The following is a 15,358-nucleotide window of genomic DNA, read 5'->3' on the forward strand; positions in this document are numbered from 1 at the left end:
TTTGATAGAACGGAAACACAGTCGGTCTCCTTTGCGATTAAAATAGACCAGTTGGATAAACTTATTTAGTTCAGTTTTAAATTTATATTTGGACTGGATATGAGATATCTATTATGAGATATCTATTATTACTAATATAATAACTAATAAGACTTATTAATGTTTATTGTCATTGGTTTAGAGGTTTTTCGACATTTTTCCATTTCTTTATAAATAAAATTAATTAAAGAGCATGTAGTTAAATTTAAGTGTATGTTTATTAAATATCATTACTCAACAGCAAGGCCGGTCTAAAGGTCACTGAAATCCAAAATTACATTAATATATGTGTTTTGGAACCGAATCTGCTTTCAATAACTTATGTTGCTTAACAAGTCATTTCCTGACAAAAATAAATTGAACATGGGTGAATTATGTGAGAATGTGATACATGATGTTGGCGTTGTCCTGAAGCATTTTTGTAGTTTGAAGCTCAGCCAATGCTTTACATCCATTTTCATACTTTTGTTGTTTCTTTTCTATATCTACAATTTTATCTTTTAATAACTGTTCGAGAGCATTACACGCAAGATCGATTCTCATGGGCAAGGCCAGTGAGTCTGGATGATAAAAAATGTTTTCTATGTGATCTATGATCTCTTGAAGTGTGCTTGACTGGTATCTGTTCATGACAACGGTTCTCTTCTTAGTAGCACTCCTTTGAATACCTCTTATCAAGATATCATAATTTTTCAAACGAGACTCAGAACTCCCAGTTGGAGTAGCAGCACGAAATGTTTGTCGGGCTCTGAAAATTAACAAAAAAAAAAAATTGCTCAAATGTTTGTCGTAATATCAAGCCAGTATGCTATATGTTCAATATACTCAACTATATGATGTAACTATATCCACCCATTACTATATAACAGTTAGATTTAGATCAAACTTCTTTAACAAAAAAGAAAAGATTTAAATCAAACTTGATGCTCCTTAAATTATCATCCTAATATCCAGTGGCGGATCCATAAACATATTATATGTGGGGCATAAATTACACATAATATCAAATTTATATGATAAAAAACAATATTAACCAAATATATTTTAATTTTTGAAATACAAAAAAACACCACTTTTTAGAAAACAATACTATTTCTATTGGTTTCAGAAAATATATTTAGTTACATATATTCTATATATATATCTTTAATTTATTAGTTAGAAAATGTGGAGATTACAACTAATGATACAAAATTTAAATTATATAGATATATATATAACTATTTAAGTTTATAAATCTAAATATTACACGAATCTACTCAGAAACTATTTAATTAACTAAAAAATAATAATCTAAGTGCATTCTTTGTTAACAAAAAATAATAATATTGTTACTAATTAAAAAATTAATAGTAATAACAATGTTGGATAAAAATATCTAACAACAGCCAAGGAGAAAAAAAAACATGACCGAACAAATATTATTGTAAAAAGAACAAGAAAAATCAGACAATAGGAATCGAACTCACCAACCTATGAAACGACGAGCAACCATCTTAGCCAAATGAGCTGATACTGATCATGTTATATTTAACAAGATAAATGCCACACCCCTCTTTTCAAAAAAAAAAAAATGCCACACCCCAACTACCTCTACGTCCGCCACTGCTAATATCTCTATATGTCCACTTAAGAAGTGCAAGAGATATAGAGATTCTAACCTCTGAAGAAACTTGGAAACGGACAACATGCTTGTGTCAAGATGCACTAGGAGAAGGAAGATGCACTAGGAGGAGGAAGATGCAATAATAGTAGGTGAGAGTGTTAATGAATTTTTTTTTTTGTGTCAAATCTCTCTTTCTACGTGAAAAAACTAAACATAGAAGAAAACACGATGATGGAAGCTTCAAAACTAACTTCGAGGCAAAACAATTAATATCGTCTCTTACAAGCTGCTTGGAGGAGTATGAAGTGTTGAAAAAAGATGCAATTGTAGCATTGGATGAGCTTAGAGCCTCAATGTCGCAGCCCAATGAAGATGCTACGAAGGAGAAGATAAGAAATGCAAGAAAGTTTCTCCAGAGGTTATATAACTTATAAGAAGACACGCGTGGGAGTTATGAAGCAAGTCTGAAGAGTTCAAGAGAAGAAAATACTATTTTCTTCTGTAATTCCATTTCAATAGTGATTTTCTGTAATTCGTTGGAGAGTTGAGAGATTGTTTCTGTAATTCCTTTGTAACCTTGTTCCATAACTCTGTTATCATCTTTGACATTCATCACTCATCATCAAAGAGAGAGAGAGAGAGAAGCGATAAGAAAAATAGAGGTTCGCATCTGATTGATATAAATATGTAGGAATAGTGTTTCAGATTCACGTAAGTTTCAAAAGAAAAAAAAATGAAATCAACCAAAAAACATATGAATGTGAATATGAATCTGTCTACAAGTGATATATTCGAGAAATTCGACAAGAACAAAGACGGTAAGATCTCATGGGAAGAGTTTCGTGATGCTATGAATGCTCTCTCTCCGACCATCCCCTCGGAGAAACTTGTCGAGATGTTCATCCAGCTTGACACAAACGGTGATGGTCAGGTCGATGCGACTGAGTTCGCTTCGTGCATGGACCAAACCGCCCGGTCTAGTGGTTGTGGCGTGGAAAAGGAGTTGAAGGATGCGTTTAGATTATATGATATTGATTCTGATGGGAAAATATCGGCGAATGAGTTATATGAGGTGATGACTCGGCTCGGGGAAAAGTGTTCGCTCGAAATCTGTGTGGAGATGGTTCGAGCCGTCGATGTAGATGGCGATGGTTATATTAGCTTTGAGAAATTCAAGAGTATGATGGGTTTTTAGTTACTAATATTCAGTAGTATTAAGGGCTTAACGCCTTGAAATTGGTCGCTATAATAACGTTTTAATTGAGCGTATCATAATTTTATTGTTTCTTTTCCATCAATTTTATCCGATTTCATAAATCTTTTCCTGTTTACTTTGCTAGATATACTCACCATTACACAGTTGTTTGAATTCAAAACAACATTAATAGCAAAATGATACTCCCTCCGTTTCACAAAGAGTGTCGTTCTCACATTTTTCACACAAATTAAAAAATAAAATAAAAAGTCTCTTATACCCTTATTTTATCTATGTAATTACATTACTATTTATTTTGTTTATTTTTTTATAATTATAGAGCATTCAATTATTTCTATTGTTTACCTTTTAGTATTCTACGCATATTAATTTAGTCACTTTGAATAATTTATTCCATCCATTCCTACGATCAATAGATTTCTATGACAAAAAATTGAAGGCAAACTTTTTTGTGTGTTTTACGTTTTTTTTTCAAGGTTTGAAAAACTAATGGAGCCAAATATTGAAAGTGGAGGCAAACAAACAATGCTTAAAAATTTAGGAAGTGTTTATATTAGTTCATCGTGATTTTCCCAACAGTCACATATGGCTTCTAATAATTTTGATTTCCATCTTCCATCTGTAAAAAAAAACCAAAAATCATTTGATTTGAATAATTTACCTGTGAACAGTGATGATCATGCCACTCAAGTAGAAGATTTTGGTTATGACGTAGACTCGGGTCATTCAAATGAGAACATTTTTTGTTAAGGTCGAACACTTGCACCACTTTGATGACATCATGCTCTTCTTTATTCATATTCTATTTTTTGTTCCACCTGCAAATTTTTGAAAAACTTTTTAGTCAAATTATTCAGTGGTTTTGTTTTTTTTTTTACGGCAATTCAGTGGTTTTGTTAGATGTAGAAGACAAGTGAGTGGAAGAGTCAGATTTCCTAAAATTATGAAATTCTCTTCAATTTATTATTAATGGTGATGAACATGTTTGCTTTGGAAATAGTAAGAGATTTGAATAAGATAAATTATTAATTTGCAGAAAATGATTTTTGAAATTATATTTATAATTAAATTTCTGAATTTATTTTTGAGGTTAAAAATGGTATTTTATGTTAAAATTTACATTGGAATTCTAAAACGACGTTTTTTTTGAAACAAAAAAAAGTGTCAGAACGACACTCTTTGTAAAATGGAGGGAGTAAGAAAATAAACATAAGTTAAAGAAAAACTTGATTTGATTATTTTTTAGTGGATGTAAAATCCTTCCTACTGAGTTTTTTTTCTGTAAATTGTAGTGACCGTTCTTTTATAATGGTATGTAATGAAGATTTGGAGTAGAATATTGATAGAAATACAACAAAGTTGAAGCATATGAGAGATCGTAAGAGCTCTTCAGAGTAATCAATGATCTAAAAAAGATTTTCATTTTAAGGCTTTCAGTATATCTCTCCGCCAAAGAGCAGTGTCTGGGTCGAATCTCAGCTCCCAAGTTGGCCAATAATGGAGATCTTGTTTCAGAGTCAAGACTCGTGGCTTGCCGTTTAGGTGAACAGTCCTTATGCGCACAAACTGCCCGTGCTCTAGCTCCTGTTGCAACCGAATCACAAATAAACAATCTAAGATCAAACTTCAATTCATAGTAAAAGAACAGCTGTGATGGCTGCATCACTGTTCTTCAGGGCCCAGAGTAAATGGAAGTGTGAGTTTTTTGTAAGGAATGAGATAAAAACCTTGGTAGCATCTGCAAATGCGTTTAGATCAGGAGTCTTTTTCCCGTTAACTTCCACGATCCATTGAAGTGCATAGAGGCCATACCGGTGTGCGGGACTCCCGTGACACCATCTGAGAACAAAATTTGTCAGAGATAAAACACAAGCAACCGATGAGATCTAGTCGGTTGAGACAAATAATTTGTAAGGAGCTAGGTCTCTTGTTAAACCAATTTGAGATTCCATATACATATAGGTCATAACTAGTACCTCGTTACATAGACACCATGGCCTTCCTCAGGAAGAAATCCAAGAGCGCGAACCGCAGGATGAGGATCCTGAACAACGCACCCACACCAGTTTATCGCTCTTGTAGTTCCATTTCCATCTCTTTTATCAGTTCCAACTATGAGCTCCATTTCTCGGCCCTGAAAACAACCAAGAGTCTAGTATAAGCTAGTGGACCTTTTTTCTTATTAGTGTCAATAACCTCAAGAAAAGGATATACACTATTGTCACAGGTGGTCTGATCAATCGATACAAGGACTAAGGTGATAAAGGAGAAACAAATAAATAATAAGATGTCTCAAGAAACAGGAGTTAATGGTGTCACCTGTCGAAGGATTGTTAGATTGAGATTTTCATCGTTGTGGCTACCCTTATCCAATGTTCGGCAAGCGGCTTCAATGTCACTGAAGCATGTAACTGGCATCTTATTTACTGCCAGAACCATGTCGCCTTGTTCCAGAAGATTTTCCGCTTTTGATCCTGCCAGGCAACCTTTAACACGCAGAACTTGTCGTCTAACAGGATCCTTCTTGACTAGGATCTGTGAGAACAATCAATAGAGTACATGGATCTGAGAATGCCTACTTTACTAGCATTCTGCTAACGGTATGGTATACATATAGTGTTTTCACGTATATACAAATTCTACATGCGGAAAGACGTATATCGATGTGATAAAGAATCGAAGCAGATTAACGAAATATATAAACAACAAAAGGCTTACTTGGATCCAATCATCACTCAGACCAAAACTCCGGGCTTTTGAGAGCAAAGTAGGATACAACTCAACTTCCAAAATCCTAACAAGTGGCATTGGCCTCTTGACACCATTTATGAGAAGAGCTGGTCCATTTCCACCGTTTATGATTTTTTCAAGGACTTGGCTGATCGCAGATACTGGGATACCTCTGACAAACTGATGGTCTTCTGACGAAGTAGAACTATATTTAATCTGTGATCAATTCACAAGAAAGCACCATGTTAGGAAAAAAACACAAACTTTATGAAAACTCCAAAAGTGGGAAGATGAACCTGAGTCGAAAAGCTTCCCCAAATGGCCCGAATCCTCCCCTGCTCATCAGTCAGCGCTCCTGAAAATGAGCTACCAAAATCTGCAAAGAAACAATAAAAAAAACGATGTGCGATTTGAACAAGCTTAAAGTAAGTAGCTAACAAAATTTAATGTCAAAGGCTTTGAATTCCTTACCTGTATCAAGCTCAATTACTTCCATATTAGTAGCTCTATAGCGGGGAGAATCAGCAGACCCAATGTTTAACGCTGCACATGGATTGGTTACAATAGATTTTCTTGATGTGGCTTGAAGGTTCCTACTCAATCCGACAAGATAAACTGAATCTCCACGTTGTAGTGCAGGTTCTGTTCAGAAAAGGCATTGCAACTAGTCCCATTAGATTGACTAGAAAAACGGAAAGTTTAAACGACAGTCAACTGAAAGCAATACAACAAATACATAAATCTAATAAGACAGTTGTTCACAAAAAGCACAAACAGAGCAATGGGTGAAACTTTCAAATGGTTAACAAAAACAAAGCAATAGCTAAATGCCACCCCATCATGCAACCAGCATATAATTGGAACCCCAAAGGCGCTTTGGTACAGGTTTGTATTGACATACCAGGTAGTAGCTCAGCTGCACGAATGACTGAAGCACCGGCAGGACCCATTGCTGACGGGTTATAGGCAATCAGAGCATAGTTGTGAACAGGATGAAGAAATACCACCTGCATTTCAGTTAAGAAAGATCAATACTAAAGTTTTCTTCCATGAACTATAAGATTCTCAGGGAAATCTAACCTCTCCAGGAATCTCGACTGGAAAAGCAGCAAAGGACAACATAACATCAGATGCAGAAATAGCTACAGTGTTTTTGTCCACCACAGCAAGCCCCATGCTTGAAGAATGATAAATAATGACGCCAGTCCCAAAGAAATGTTGTGAATGTACACCATCAAGACTGCACGATGGTGGCACATGAACCTGTATAAGAGAACTAGCTTCAGCATATGCAAGTTGCCTTTAATCACAATAAGGATTTTTAATCACAGTCACAAATACCAGATACATATATAGCCAAGACAGTAATTCCGTTCACCAGGTCATACTTCTATAGTTTTCTTATAAGCATCCGTAGATTATCAATGTTAGATTATCAATGTTCTGACCTGTATAAATAGTTCCCAAATCTAACATGTTAATACTTCATAGCTTTGGTGAGTGGGAGGTCCAACCTTGAATTCAGTTTTGTACACTATTTCATTCAGGTTCAGTGACAAAGCCATAATCCACTACTACACTCAAATTTGAGAGATTCTCAATCTTTACCTCAAACATGACAAGAGCGGGCTCAATAGCACGTTCAGCCAATGAAGCATTAGCAGGCAGTGCTGTTGCACCTTCGTAGTCTCGTAAAACTGTATTATCTGTTGCCATTGCATCATCAGATTTAGATTCACTCCCATATACGGAACCGTTTGCAACAGTTCCATCTAAAGAATCATCTTCCACTCTTTGTTTCTTTGCTTCTGAGCCAAAATCATTCTGAGAACCATCCCCACTCGAGGCTTCCATAGTAGACGCAGTATCATTAACCCCACGAAGATTCACTTCATACATGGGTTCTGTATCGTGATGGCAGAGAGGAATATGTTGGCTTATAGGCAAACCACTATTACCAATCGATTCGATTGCAGGTTTCACATCCCATAAACCAGAACTGTCATTACGGGTATACAACTGTGGAGGAGCGTACCATTCATGACGATCAATTGTGACTAACACAGACTGCAGGAAATGGAACCCAAAAATTAGTACTACTCTCATTTGAGTAATTATTATAGAGTTCAAAAAAGAAACATGGACAGCTACCTAATAATGATAGGAACGCTGTTAGCACAAAAAGATCCATTGTGGAAATCATAACTTTAACGATATTATATTTTTCCATAGACAGCGATCACAGTAGCAAAAAAAAAAAATCACATACTACGAACAGCAAGAAGAGAGGTAATATTATCAAAGAATCAATAAATTGCATGCAAGAATACAGATGCCGATTAAAAGTAAATTATTATATATAATATTATTATATATAATGGTTTACACTTTACAGTGGGTTAGGACGCCTAACAAAAAGAACTTTTAATCAAGGTGTATCACCTTCTTGCGATGGCGATCGGTGTGAGACATATATTCCAAGGGAACACGAGCACCCCTGGAGAGCTTTGAAAGAACGGATACTAAATCCGCAAGACAAGAGATATCCTCATTAGCAACCTTCTTTATGATAGCATGTCGTGGGACCCCAGCTCTAAATAGCATGTATCTGCATAGAAAATAGCTCATCTGAGGAAGAAATACAGTGACTCGTAATATCCAATATATAAGAATTAATTTTCTAAAAATGGAATCATTTGCATTCACAATAAGCTCACATGTGCGAATATTGACACATCAGTCGAGAAGATTTTTAGATAAGTCAACAGAGAGACAAGAAGCTAGAAGCGAACTATCTTAAGATCTCTGATGAAGGGATAAAAAGTGTCATTTTCAAGATAAAGTGGGGTCTAAAAAGAAGTTACAGCTGACTTTTTGTACCGAGGATACAGATAAATAAATTTTAGAATTAAAAGAACATAGAAGGAAACACTCTTTTCTGTTGGACTCTATTAGGGAATTGCACATGGATCAAGAAAATGTGCAAATTTTGATGGAAGAAAGTTGAGCGGCTTACCCAGGGTCCGCAACATAGGCCAATCCACAAGGAAAACGAAAATTACGAGCCTGTCAAATCAAGAAATTTTAAGATCAGCTAACGCCCATAAGAGAGTCGGTAAAACAAAAGTAAGCTTATTTGTCAGCAGAAAGTTGGATAATAACATCACGAGATCACTTGGTTATGCTTGCACACTCGGATCTAACAAGGCAGTGTGGGCCGTGGAGCAAAAAATCTGTCAGCATTATTACAATTAAAAAAATCCAGATATATCATTTTAGGTCGTAGTTACCTGCTGATAAGACAACGGATGAATTACAGCACCACTTACTTCCAGGAAGTGATCTGGAGTGATTGAGTGTAAATCCTGAACCTGTGTCGAGAAATACATAAACACATAAGGATCTATATCTTTATAAAAGACAGGAAGTATCAATCATATTTAAAAAGATTATGAAATTTTACATGAAAACTATTTATTGAGAACTTTTTCTCAGGAAAAAAGAAAACAGCAGCAAGAGCGAATTTAATGACCAACAGAAAAGAGAAGAGACGGCTACATTTATCTTACTTCTAGTCTTTCCATAGTCTACTACTTTTTATAGCCAATATGTGACTAGGCAGAAACTAAACATAAAATCCTAGAAGAACACTAAAAAAGCAAAGTTAGAAGTAGAAGAATGGAACTCACCGATACACTAACGGATAGTGGGTGTCCACCCCTTTCAATTTCCAATTCAACTATCTGGCCAACACCGTCATCAATCAGACTCTCCAAGTTCAGAAATTGCGTAAGAACCTGTGATAACAATGAAATGCATAAAGGGAGATTTAGCAAAACGAGTAAAAAAAGAACAAGACAATGTAAGTGCAATGATTAGTAGGTTCTACGTCTAACTAATTTATAAACCATGTGTTTCATATACTAATGTTGCAGCAAAGATGTCACAATTCTAGATTGCTTGAGTCAAACAGAAAAATCATCCTCACTAAAACGATGTAATCAAGACAACTTACTGTGCCGTTCACACGAACAAGAACATCTCCCGCTTCCAAATGTTTATCAGCAGGGCCACTTGGCACCTACCAGTCATATATCAATGAAAATTTTCAAGTTTAGGCACCACTTAAACAGTATCCATTTTCTTTTCAAATAATTATTGTATTGTATGTTAATAATGAAGCAAACTCACCACAGAGTCAACAACAAGCATTCCGGTTTCCCCAGGTGGAGATGCATGTCGAACCACCTTCATGGCCAAGATATAGCATTTTAAGGTGTCACCGTGTAATACAAGGAACGATGGTAAGAAGGAAAATCGTGTACCTGTTCAGTTTCGCTCCTGAGACCAAGTCGCCGTATCTCATCGAAGCCTTTGTGAATAAATGTCATCTAAGTACACAAGTAAACAGATAAAACCTTACATCAGCAACCCCGGAACTCGTATCAGAAAACAGAGATTGAACTTCCTCTGAATTTCTGAAAATCTGACAATCGTGGGAAAGTGTTTAAGAAATTTAACATGAGAATTCGTACTCAATCCTCATGAAACCATGAACTGACTCATAAACCTTTCAATTGCAATTCACGGTAGTCCAGTTCAAAGTTCCATGCTCATTTATATATTCTTAAGATATTTAAAAGGACCACATTTTCTCTCCAGGATTTGAACCAACATCGGTTGAAAATTGATTATACGCAAATAAAGTATGATAATCGAAACGTAACTACAAGTTGAATCCAGCGATTCTTTTTTTAAAGGCCAAATCTGATATTCGTGGAAATATTCTTAACTGCATTATGAAGATTGAAGAGTCCCAAAACCCGACAGGTGGAAAACAAACCTGAAGAGTACCACGAGGAATATGAACTGCTTTTGGCTTATCCGTGGACGAGTCGATGCTTTTCTGGAGAAAACTCAACGCCCTGACAACCTTCCAAATAAGAGAACCATACTTGATTAGAAGTCCTAAGCAAATTTCCAACTAAATTTCATATCAATTTCGGGGTTATGGAATGATTTGAATAAGTGATGAAAAAGAGATATTGCTTACTCGTTGAAGTGGTAGGAAGAAGGCTGATGCACTTGAGGACTTGCTGCCAGCATTCAAGGCTACCGCCCTGCCTTGCCAATCAATGACAGGAGAACCACTTGACCCACCTTTAGTACCTGATGCTGCCTATAAATAAAGTAGCGAAAATATTAGCAAACACAAGCATATGTTAGGCTTAAGATTAAAAGCATAAAATAGTTGAGTACTGCACGATAAGCTACAAAAAGGAAGTTTAACCTAGTAGATATTTTTGTAAGGAAAATACGAGTAAGAGGCACATTCGTACTGGAAATGGGAAATAAACTTAAGCATGGCACGACTAGAATATATGAAAACAATGTTTTGCCTCAGGGAAGATAGCACGTAATCTAGCTCAAATAAGTTTAGTGAAGTAGAATAACGTAATAAACATTAAAGAGGAAATAATCACTTACTTGCATATAAAACGTGTTGAAGTCGTTATAACCATCTCTGCATTAAAAACCCAATTGATTTTCATGTTATGTATGAAATTAGCAGCACTATAAAAACATGACCACTGAAACAGGTAATACTTTTTATAATGTGGAGCATCCCTATCCAACCGAGCAAGAGTACCAGCCAGTATGGAAACCTGCAAATCCACACTCCAGTTATCAGAAGCATCACTTCTCCATAAATCAGTCTTAGGAAAACTGATTTATCATGAGAGACGTACTGTAGGAAAACTATCAAGTAACTCGCTAGTGTCATTCGATATCCCATAATGACAAGTGAAACCAGGTCTACTGTTTGGATCAAAACATCCAAATGATAGATTATATGCTCCTTTTTAGTAAATTAGTAATGACTAACATAATCGCATGCAGAAGCCAAGAGAACTGAAAGTTCCAAGGAGGCTGAAAATTTGACTCTCATACTTTCAGCCTCCTTGTAAAGGAATATGCCATACTATTTATGTTACCTTTTCTCCGCTATCATTTCCGACAACCCTGATTTCGAGTCCAACAGAAGCCGCCTCTGGGGCAAGAGGAATTTCTTCATAACTCAGAAACTGTACTGCACCGGGATCATACGAAAAGAAGCCAAAGTCATGGACCTGAAACGGATACCAAAGAATATCAGCCTGATGAGGGAGGAAAAGATAAGAAGGGAGCAAAGTAATCGGTATCTATGCCTCATTTCAACGAAACAGAAACAGTATATACGATCTAGTAACGCAAAAATGCACAAGTGAAACAAAGATATTCTGGACTGTGATGCCAGTTTGCTCGTACTCAAAGGGAAGCAGGAAAAGGGAAAAATGAATTCTAATATAGGGGATTAGAATGAGAGACTTACCGGATCCCTGTATACAGGATAGATTGGGATTTCTTCGCGGTTCACAAACATTGCCTCAGCAACTACTGGGCCTACAGAAGACGAAAGAGATGGATCACTGAATATTATATAGATCTCATTCAACTTCAACCCCAGAAGGATTGACCAAAGTATCTCCATATTGGCCTAGAAGTTAGAATTACAACATTCTTCGTTTCTAGGCTGAGCTGAACCCTTTTAGATAGAATCGCAAAATCCTAAAGCGAATACCATCATAGCCTTTAAGTTCCATTGCATAACATCGTATGTGAAATCTGATATCTACCAGCTCCCTAACTCGTCTCTTGGGACGAAAAAAATTGCTCAAAGCAAATGGAGATATTCCGATCAAGAATTGACCCCAAAAGAAATCTGAAGAGTAAAGCGCACCTGGCTTAACCACATGACGATTGGTGAGGATGATCCCACGTCGCTTATCAACGACAAACCCAGTAGCATAGCTAGCACCGGCCGACTCGGTGTCGAAGGCGCGACAGGCCGTTGTGCGGAGTACGACGACGGCGGGAACAACTTTGCTTAGAGCACGACGCCAGTCTTCGGCGGTGGCGACGGTTTCGCTTAACGGAGGATCGATCTCTAAACACAAGTCAGACTTCATGCCAGACTCCGTTGCCATTGATGCCTCTGATCCCAACCTCTCCAACGGATCTCCCATTTGGTCTCCGTATTAGCTCCCTTTCACAACGAAGAGTGAAAGGGGAAAAAATCCGCGGGAATGGGTTTAGGGTTTTGGGATTGGTCTCTCTTCTCTCTCAGATTATCAAGATTGGTGGAAATGAAATCTGATGATAATCTTTCCTTTCGTAGTACAGTTTTATATTTCTTTGTGCGCTGATTAAATTTTAAATATTGTATTATGGTTCCTTTTTTTTTTTGTTTTTAACCAATCAGCTTCCTAAACGCCATTTTTTGTCTAAATCAATATTTTTGCCCCCCCAAAAAAAAAATTGAAAGAAGAAATTTCATTTTGTCGACAAATTTCAGCTATTAAAAAATAAAAATGAAAAAGAGTTCTGCAGAACAATTGTTCTATCAATTTAACTTAATAGTATTTCTCTAATATTATACTTAAAACTTTTTTTGTTATAACAATTATACCGAAACTTTGTTTCTATAAGAAAAGAAAAAGATTGACTTAGACATAGTTAATATGTCTTGTTAATTTTGTAGTGGAGATTTTGCATGTCTAATGTCAATTATACAACAGTCACCAACGTCTTTTTTTTTCTTTTTTATTAGCATCACCGAACACCAAAGTTCTTTAAATTATATAAAACGTCTTTAAAACTCCTTAAAACTATTTTCAAAGTGTGAAGACAACATCTATATTTCCCACTAGTTTTGTTTAGCAATTTTAGATTGGTGAATGGGAATCTTTTCAACTGTTTAATTTGATAATTTTCATGTTTTAATATATAGAAACATTCACATTATAAATCACTTTAGCACTATGAATAATCTGTGTTCTGGCAAAACAAAAATACGATTAAACACAACAAATTAATAGTATAATTTGGGTAGATAATAAGTCGATTATGCATAATTACGATATTTGATTTAATAGAGCTACGCTTAAAATCGCTAGCACCCTTGATAGCAATTTTTTTCTCACAAATTTATAACAACTACAAACCACCCCACAGTTATAATAACCAGGATACACTGCACCGAATTCCGGTTTGCACTAGAATAGTAGCTCCACTGGTCATTCGGCTCAGTCCGGTATAGTTCTCCAGGCACACCGGTCACGTACATGTATTTCGCCGGAGGTGGAGGTGATGATGACCTACTGCAGTAAACCGTCTTTGGTGGTGGTGGAGGTGGTAATGGCAACGGCTTTGGTTGAGCACAAGAGTTAACGCAAGAGTCTCGAACCGGTGTTTCGGTGTGTTCCAGGGGCGAATCGGAGTTGGCTTGATAAGTGAGGCAGTGTAAGACCAGGAACATGGAGGAGACAATAATCAGAGGTTTTGGTTTCATTATGATGATAATGGGATATGTCTTTTAATTGATCAAGACTTGAAAAAGAACAATAAAGCATATCTATAAACATATGCATGTGCATATATATATATATATATATATATATCTTATATGCTGCAGCATCATATCTTTATATACGTCACCCATATGCATTTGGTGAGACCGAATCATAAAATGCAAAAGCGAGGTTCTTAAATTTTGAATAAGTCTTCAAATTTGATAAGATCGCCTATATGTTGGTTACTGTACTTGTATTAATAGTTTTATTGTAATGGTCTGGCCCGGCTGATGATGAGCCCGGCCTGTTTGCGACACAGCTCGTTTTTGGTCCTGATCGATACTTGACCCTAAAACATATACATTGCACAAGAACCCAAAGAAATTAATATAGTAAACCGACGATGTCATCAACAATTTGACACCAATGATCTCGTGGGACGATAACTGAGATAGAGAGAAGAAAACACGTATCCTCCTTGAACCACATGCACAACTCTCGAACACAACACCTGTCAAAAGTGAAAAGAAAAAATGATAAGAAAATATATGTATGGACTTATAAACTTAAAGATCAAATTAATTTAGTATTAGATGAAACTAGAAGAACAGTTTTAAAAAGACAAATGATTCGCTTGAGTCTCTATATAAGCATCACAATCCAACTCTCCATAATCATACACTTATTGCTCTACTCATATTCCATACATCACATCTCTATAACATCCACAAACATTTCACATCTTTGACACCTTTCCTTATTAATTTGTTGTCACCGTAACGAACGATGATTCCGATATGTGTGCAGTGCGGAACAGGAGGGAACCCATGTAGATGCAAAGTGGTAGGACCAACGTTAGGGCTTGTGGCGTTTGTGGCAGCCGGAATAGTGGAATGGCCGGTGGGAGCTTTGGTTTATATCTTTAAACACGCCAAAGGTCGCCGTATTATGGGTCATCCGGCTACTCACGTTTATCCCAAAGTCACCCGCTCCATTCCCATATGATTTCAATATCTCACTTTCGAGATTTGAGTAATTTTACTATATATTATATGTTTTGTATGTTATTTTGTATGTTGTGTTCTCTTTTGTTGTCTTTCTACAAAACTTTAATGATTCGGCTACTCGTGAAAAGCTAATAAGTTATCGTTTTCAATTGTAATGGTTGTGATCTCAAGAAAAGTCTATAGTGCCATGAGTTTTCATTTTCAGTCGACAGTAAGAAGACGCTTTTTAATCTTATAGATCTTCGTTTGTTGTGATCTATGAACTATAATGAAATTATAGCACCATGATTTGTCGTTTACAATAGTTTTGATCTAGTGATATTGCAAAGAGTGCACCTTTTGGCAAGTCCCCTTATCCATTTTTCTG

The 15,358-nt window shown here is 36.1% G+C and overlaps 3 protein-coding genes across 3 annotated transcripts; 2 read left to right on the forward strand and 1 right to left on the reverse strand.

Moving 5' to 3' along the window:
- Window positions 1-2,399: 2,399 nt before the first annotated feature.
- Window positions 2,400-2,840, forward strand: LOC18024965 (probable calcium-binding protein CML33). Its single transcript, XM_006408245.2, has one exon. It carries the CDS (start codon window positions 2,400-2,402, stop codon window positions 2,838-2,840), a length of 441 nt encoding a protein of 146 aa, XP_006408308.2.
- A 1,252-nt stretch (window positions 2,841-4,092) lies between these two features.
- On the reverse strand, window positions 4,093-12,769 carry LOC18024966 (protease Do-like 7). The gene is made up of 24 exons (XM_006408247.2): window positions 12,373-12,769; window positions 11,965-12,035; window positions 11,588-11,722; window positions 11,199-11,257; window positions 11,079-11,115; window positions 10,645-10,770; window positions 10,435-10,524; window positions 9,917-9,982; window positions 9,783-9,839; window positions 9,607-9,672; window positions 9,281-9,388; window positions 8,882-8,962; window positions 8,608-8,657; window positions 8,034-8,199; window positions 7,200-7,658; window positions 6,672-6,854; window positions 6,493-6,598; window positions 6,063-6,233; window positions 5,888-5,967; window positions 5,580-5,807; window positions 5,181-5,396; window positions 4,838-4,995; window positions 4,589-4,700; window positions 4,093-4,445 (listed from the first exon to the last, which is right to left on the reverse strand). The coding sequence occupies exons 1-24, from the start codon at window positions 12,656-12,658 to the stop codon at window positions 4,281-4,283; spliced, it is 3,276 nt and encodes a 1,091-aa protein (XP_006408310.1). The 5' UTR covers window positions 12,659-12,769; the 3' UTR covers window positions 4,093-4,280.
- A 1,826-nt stretch (window positions 12,770-14,595) lies between these two features.
- Window positions 14,596-15,206, forward strand: LOC18024968. The gene has a single exon (XM_006408250.2). The coding sequence runs from the start codon at window positions 14,771-14,773 to the stop codon at window positions 14,987-14,989; it is 219 nt and encodes a 72-aa protein (XP_006408313.1). The 5' UTR covers window positions 14,596-14,770; the 3' UTR covers window positions 14,990-15,206.
- The last annotated feature ends 152 nt before the right edge of the window (window positions 15,207-15,358 follow it).

Source organism: Eutrema salsugineum, unplaced genomic scaffold, assembly GCF_000478725.1.
Source record: "Eutrema salsugineum unplaced genomic scaffold, Eutsalg1_0 scaffold_13, whole genome shotgun sequence".
Taxonomy (NCBI): domain Eukaryota; kingdom Viridiplantae; phylum Streptophyta; class Magnoliopsida; order Brassicales; family Brassicaceae; genus Eutrema; species Eutrema salsugineum.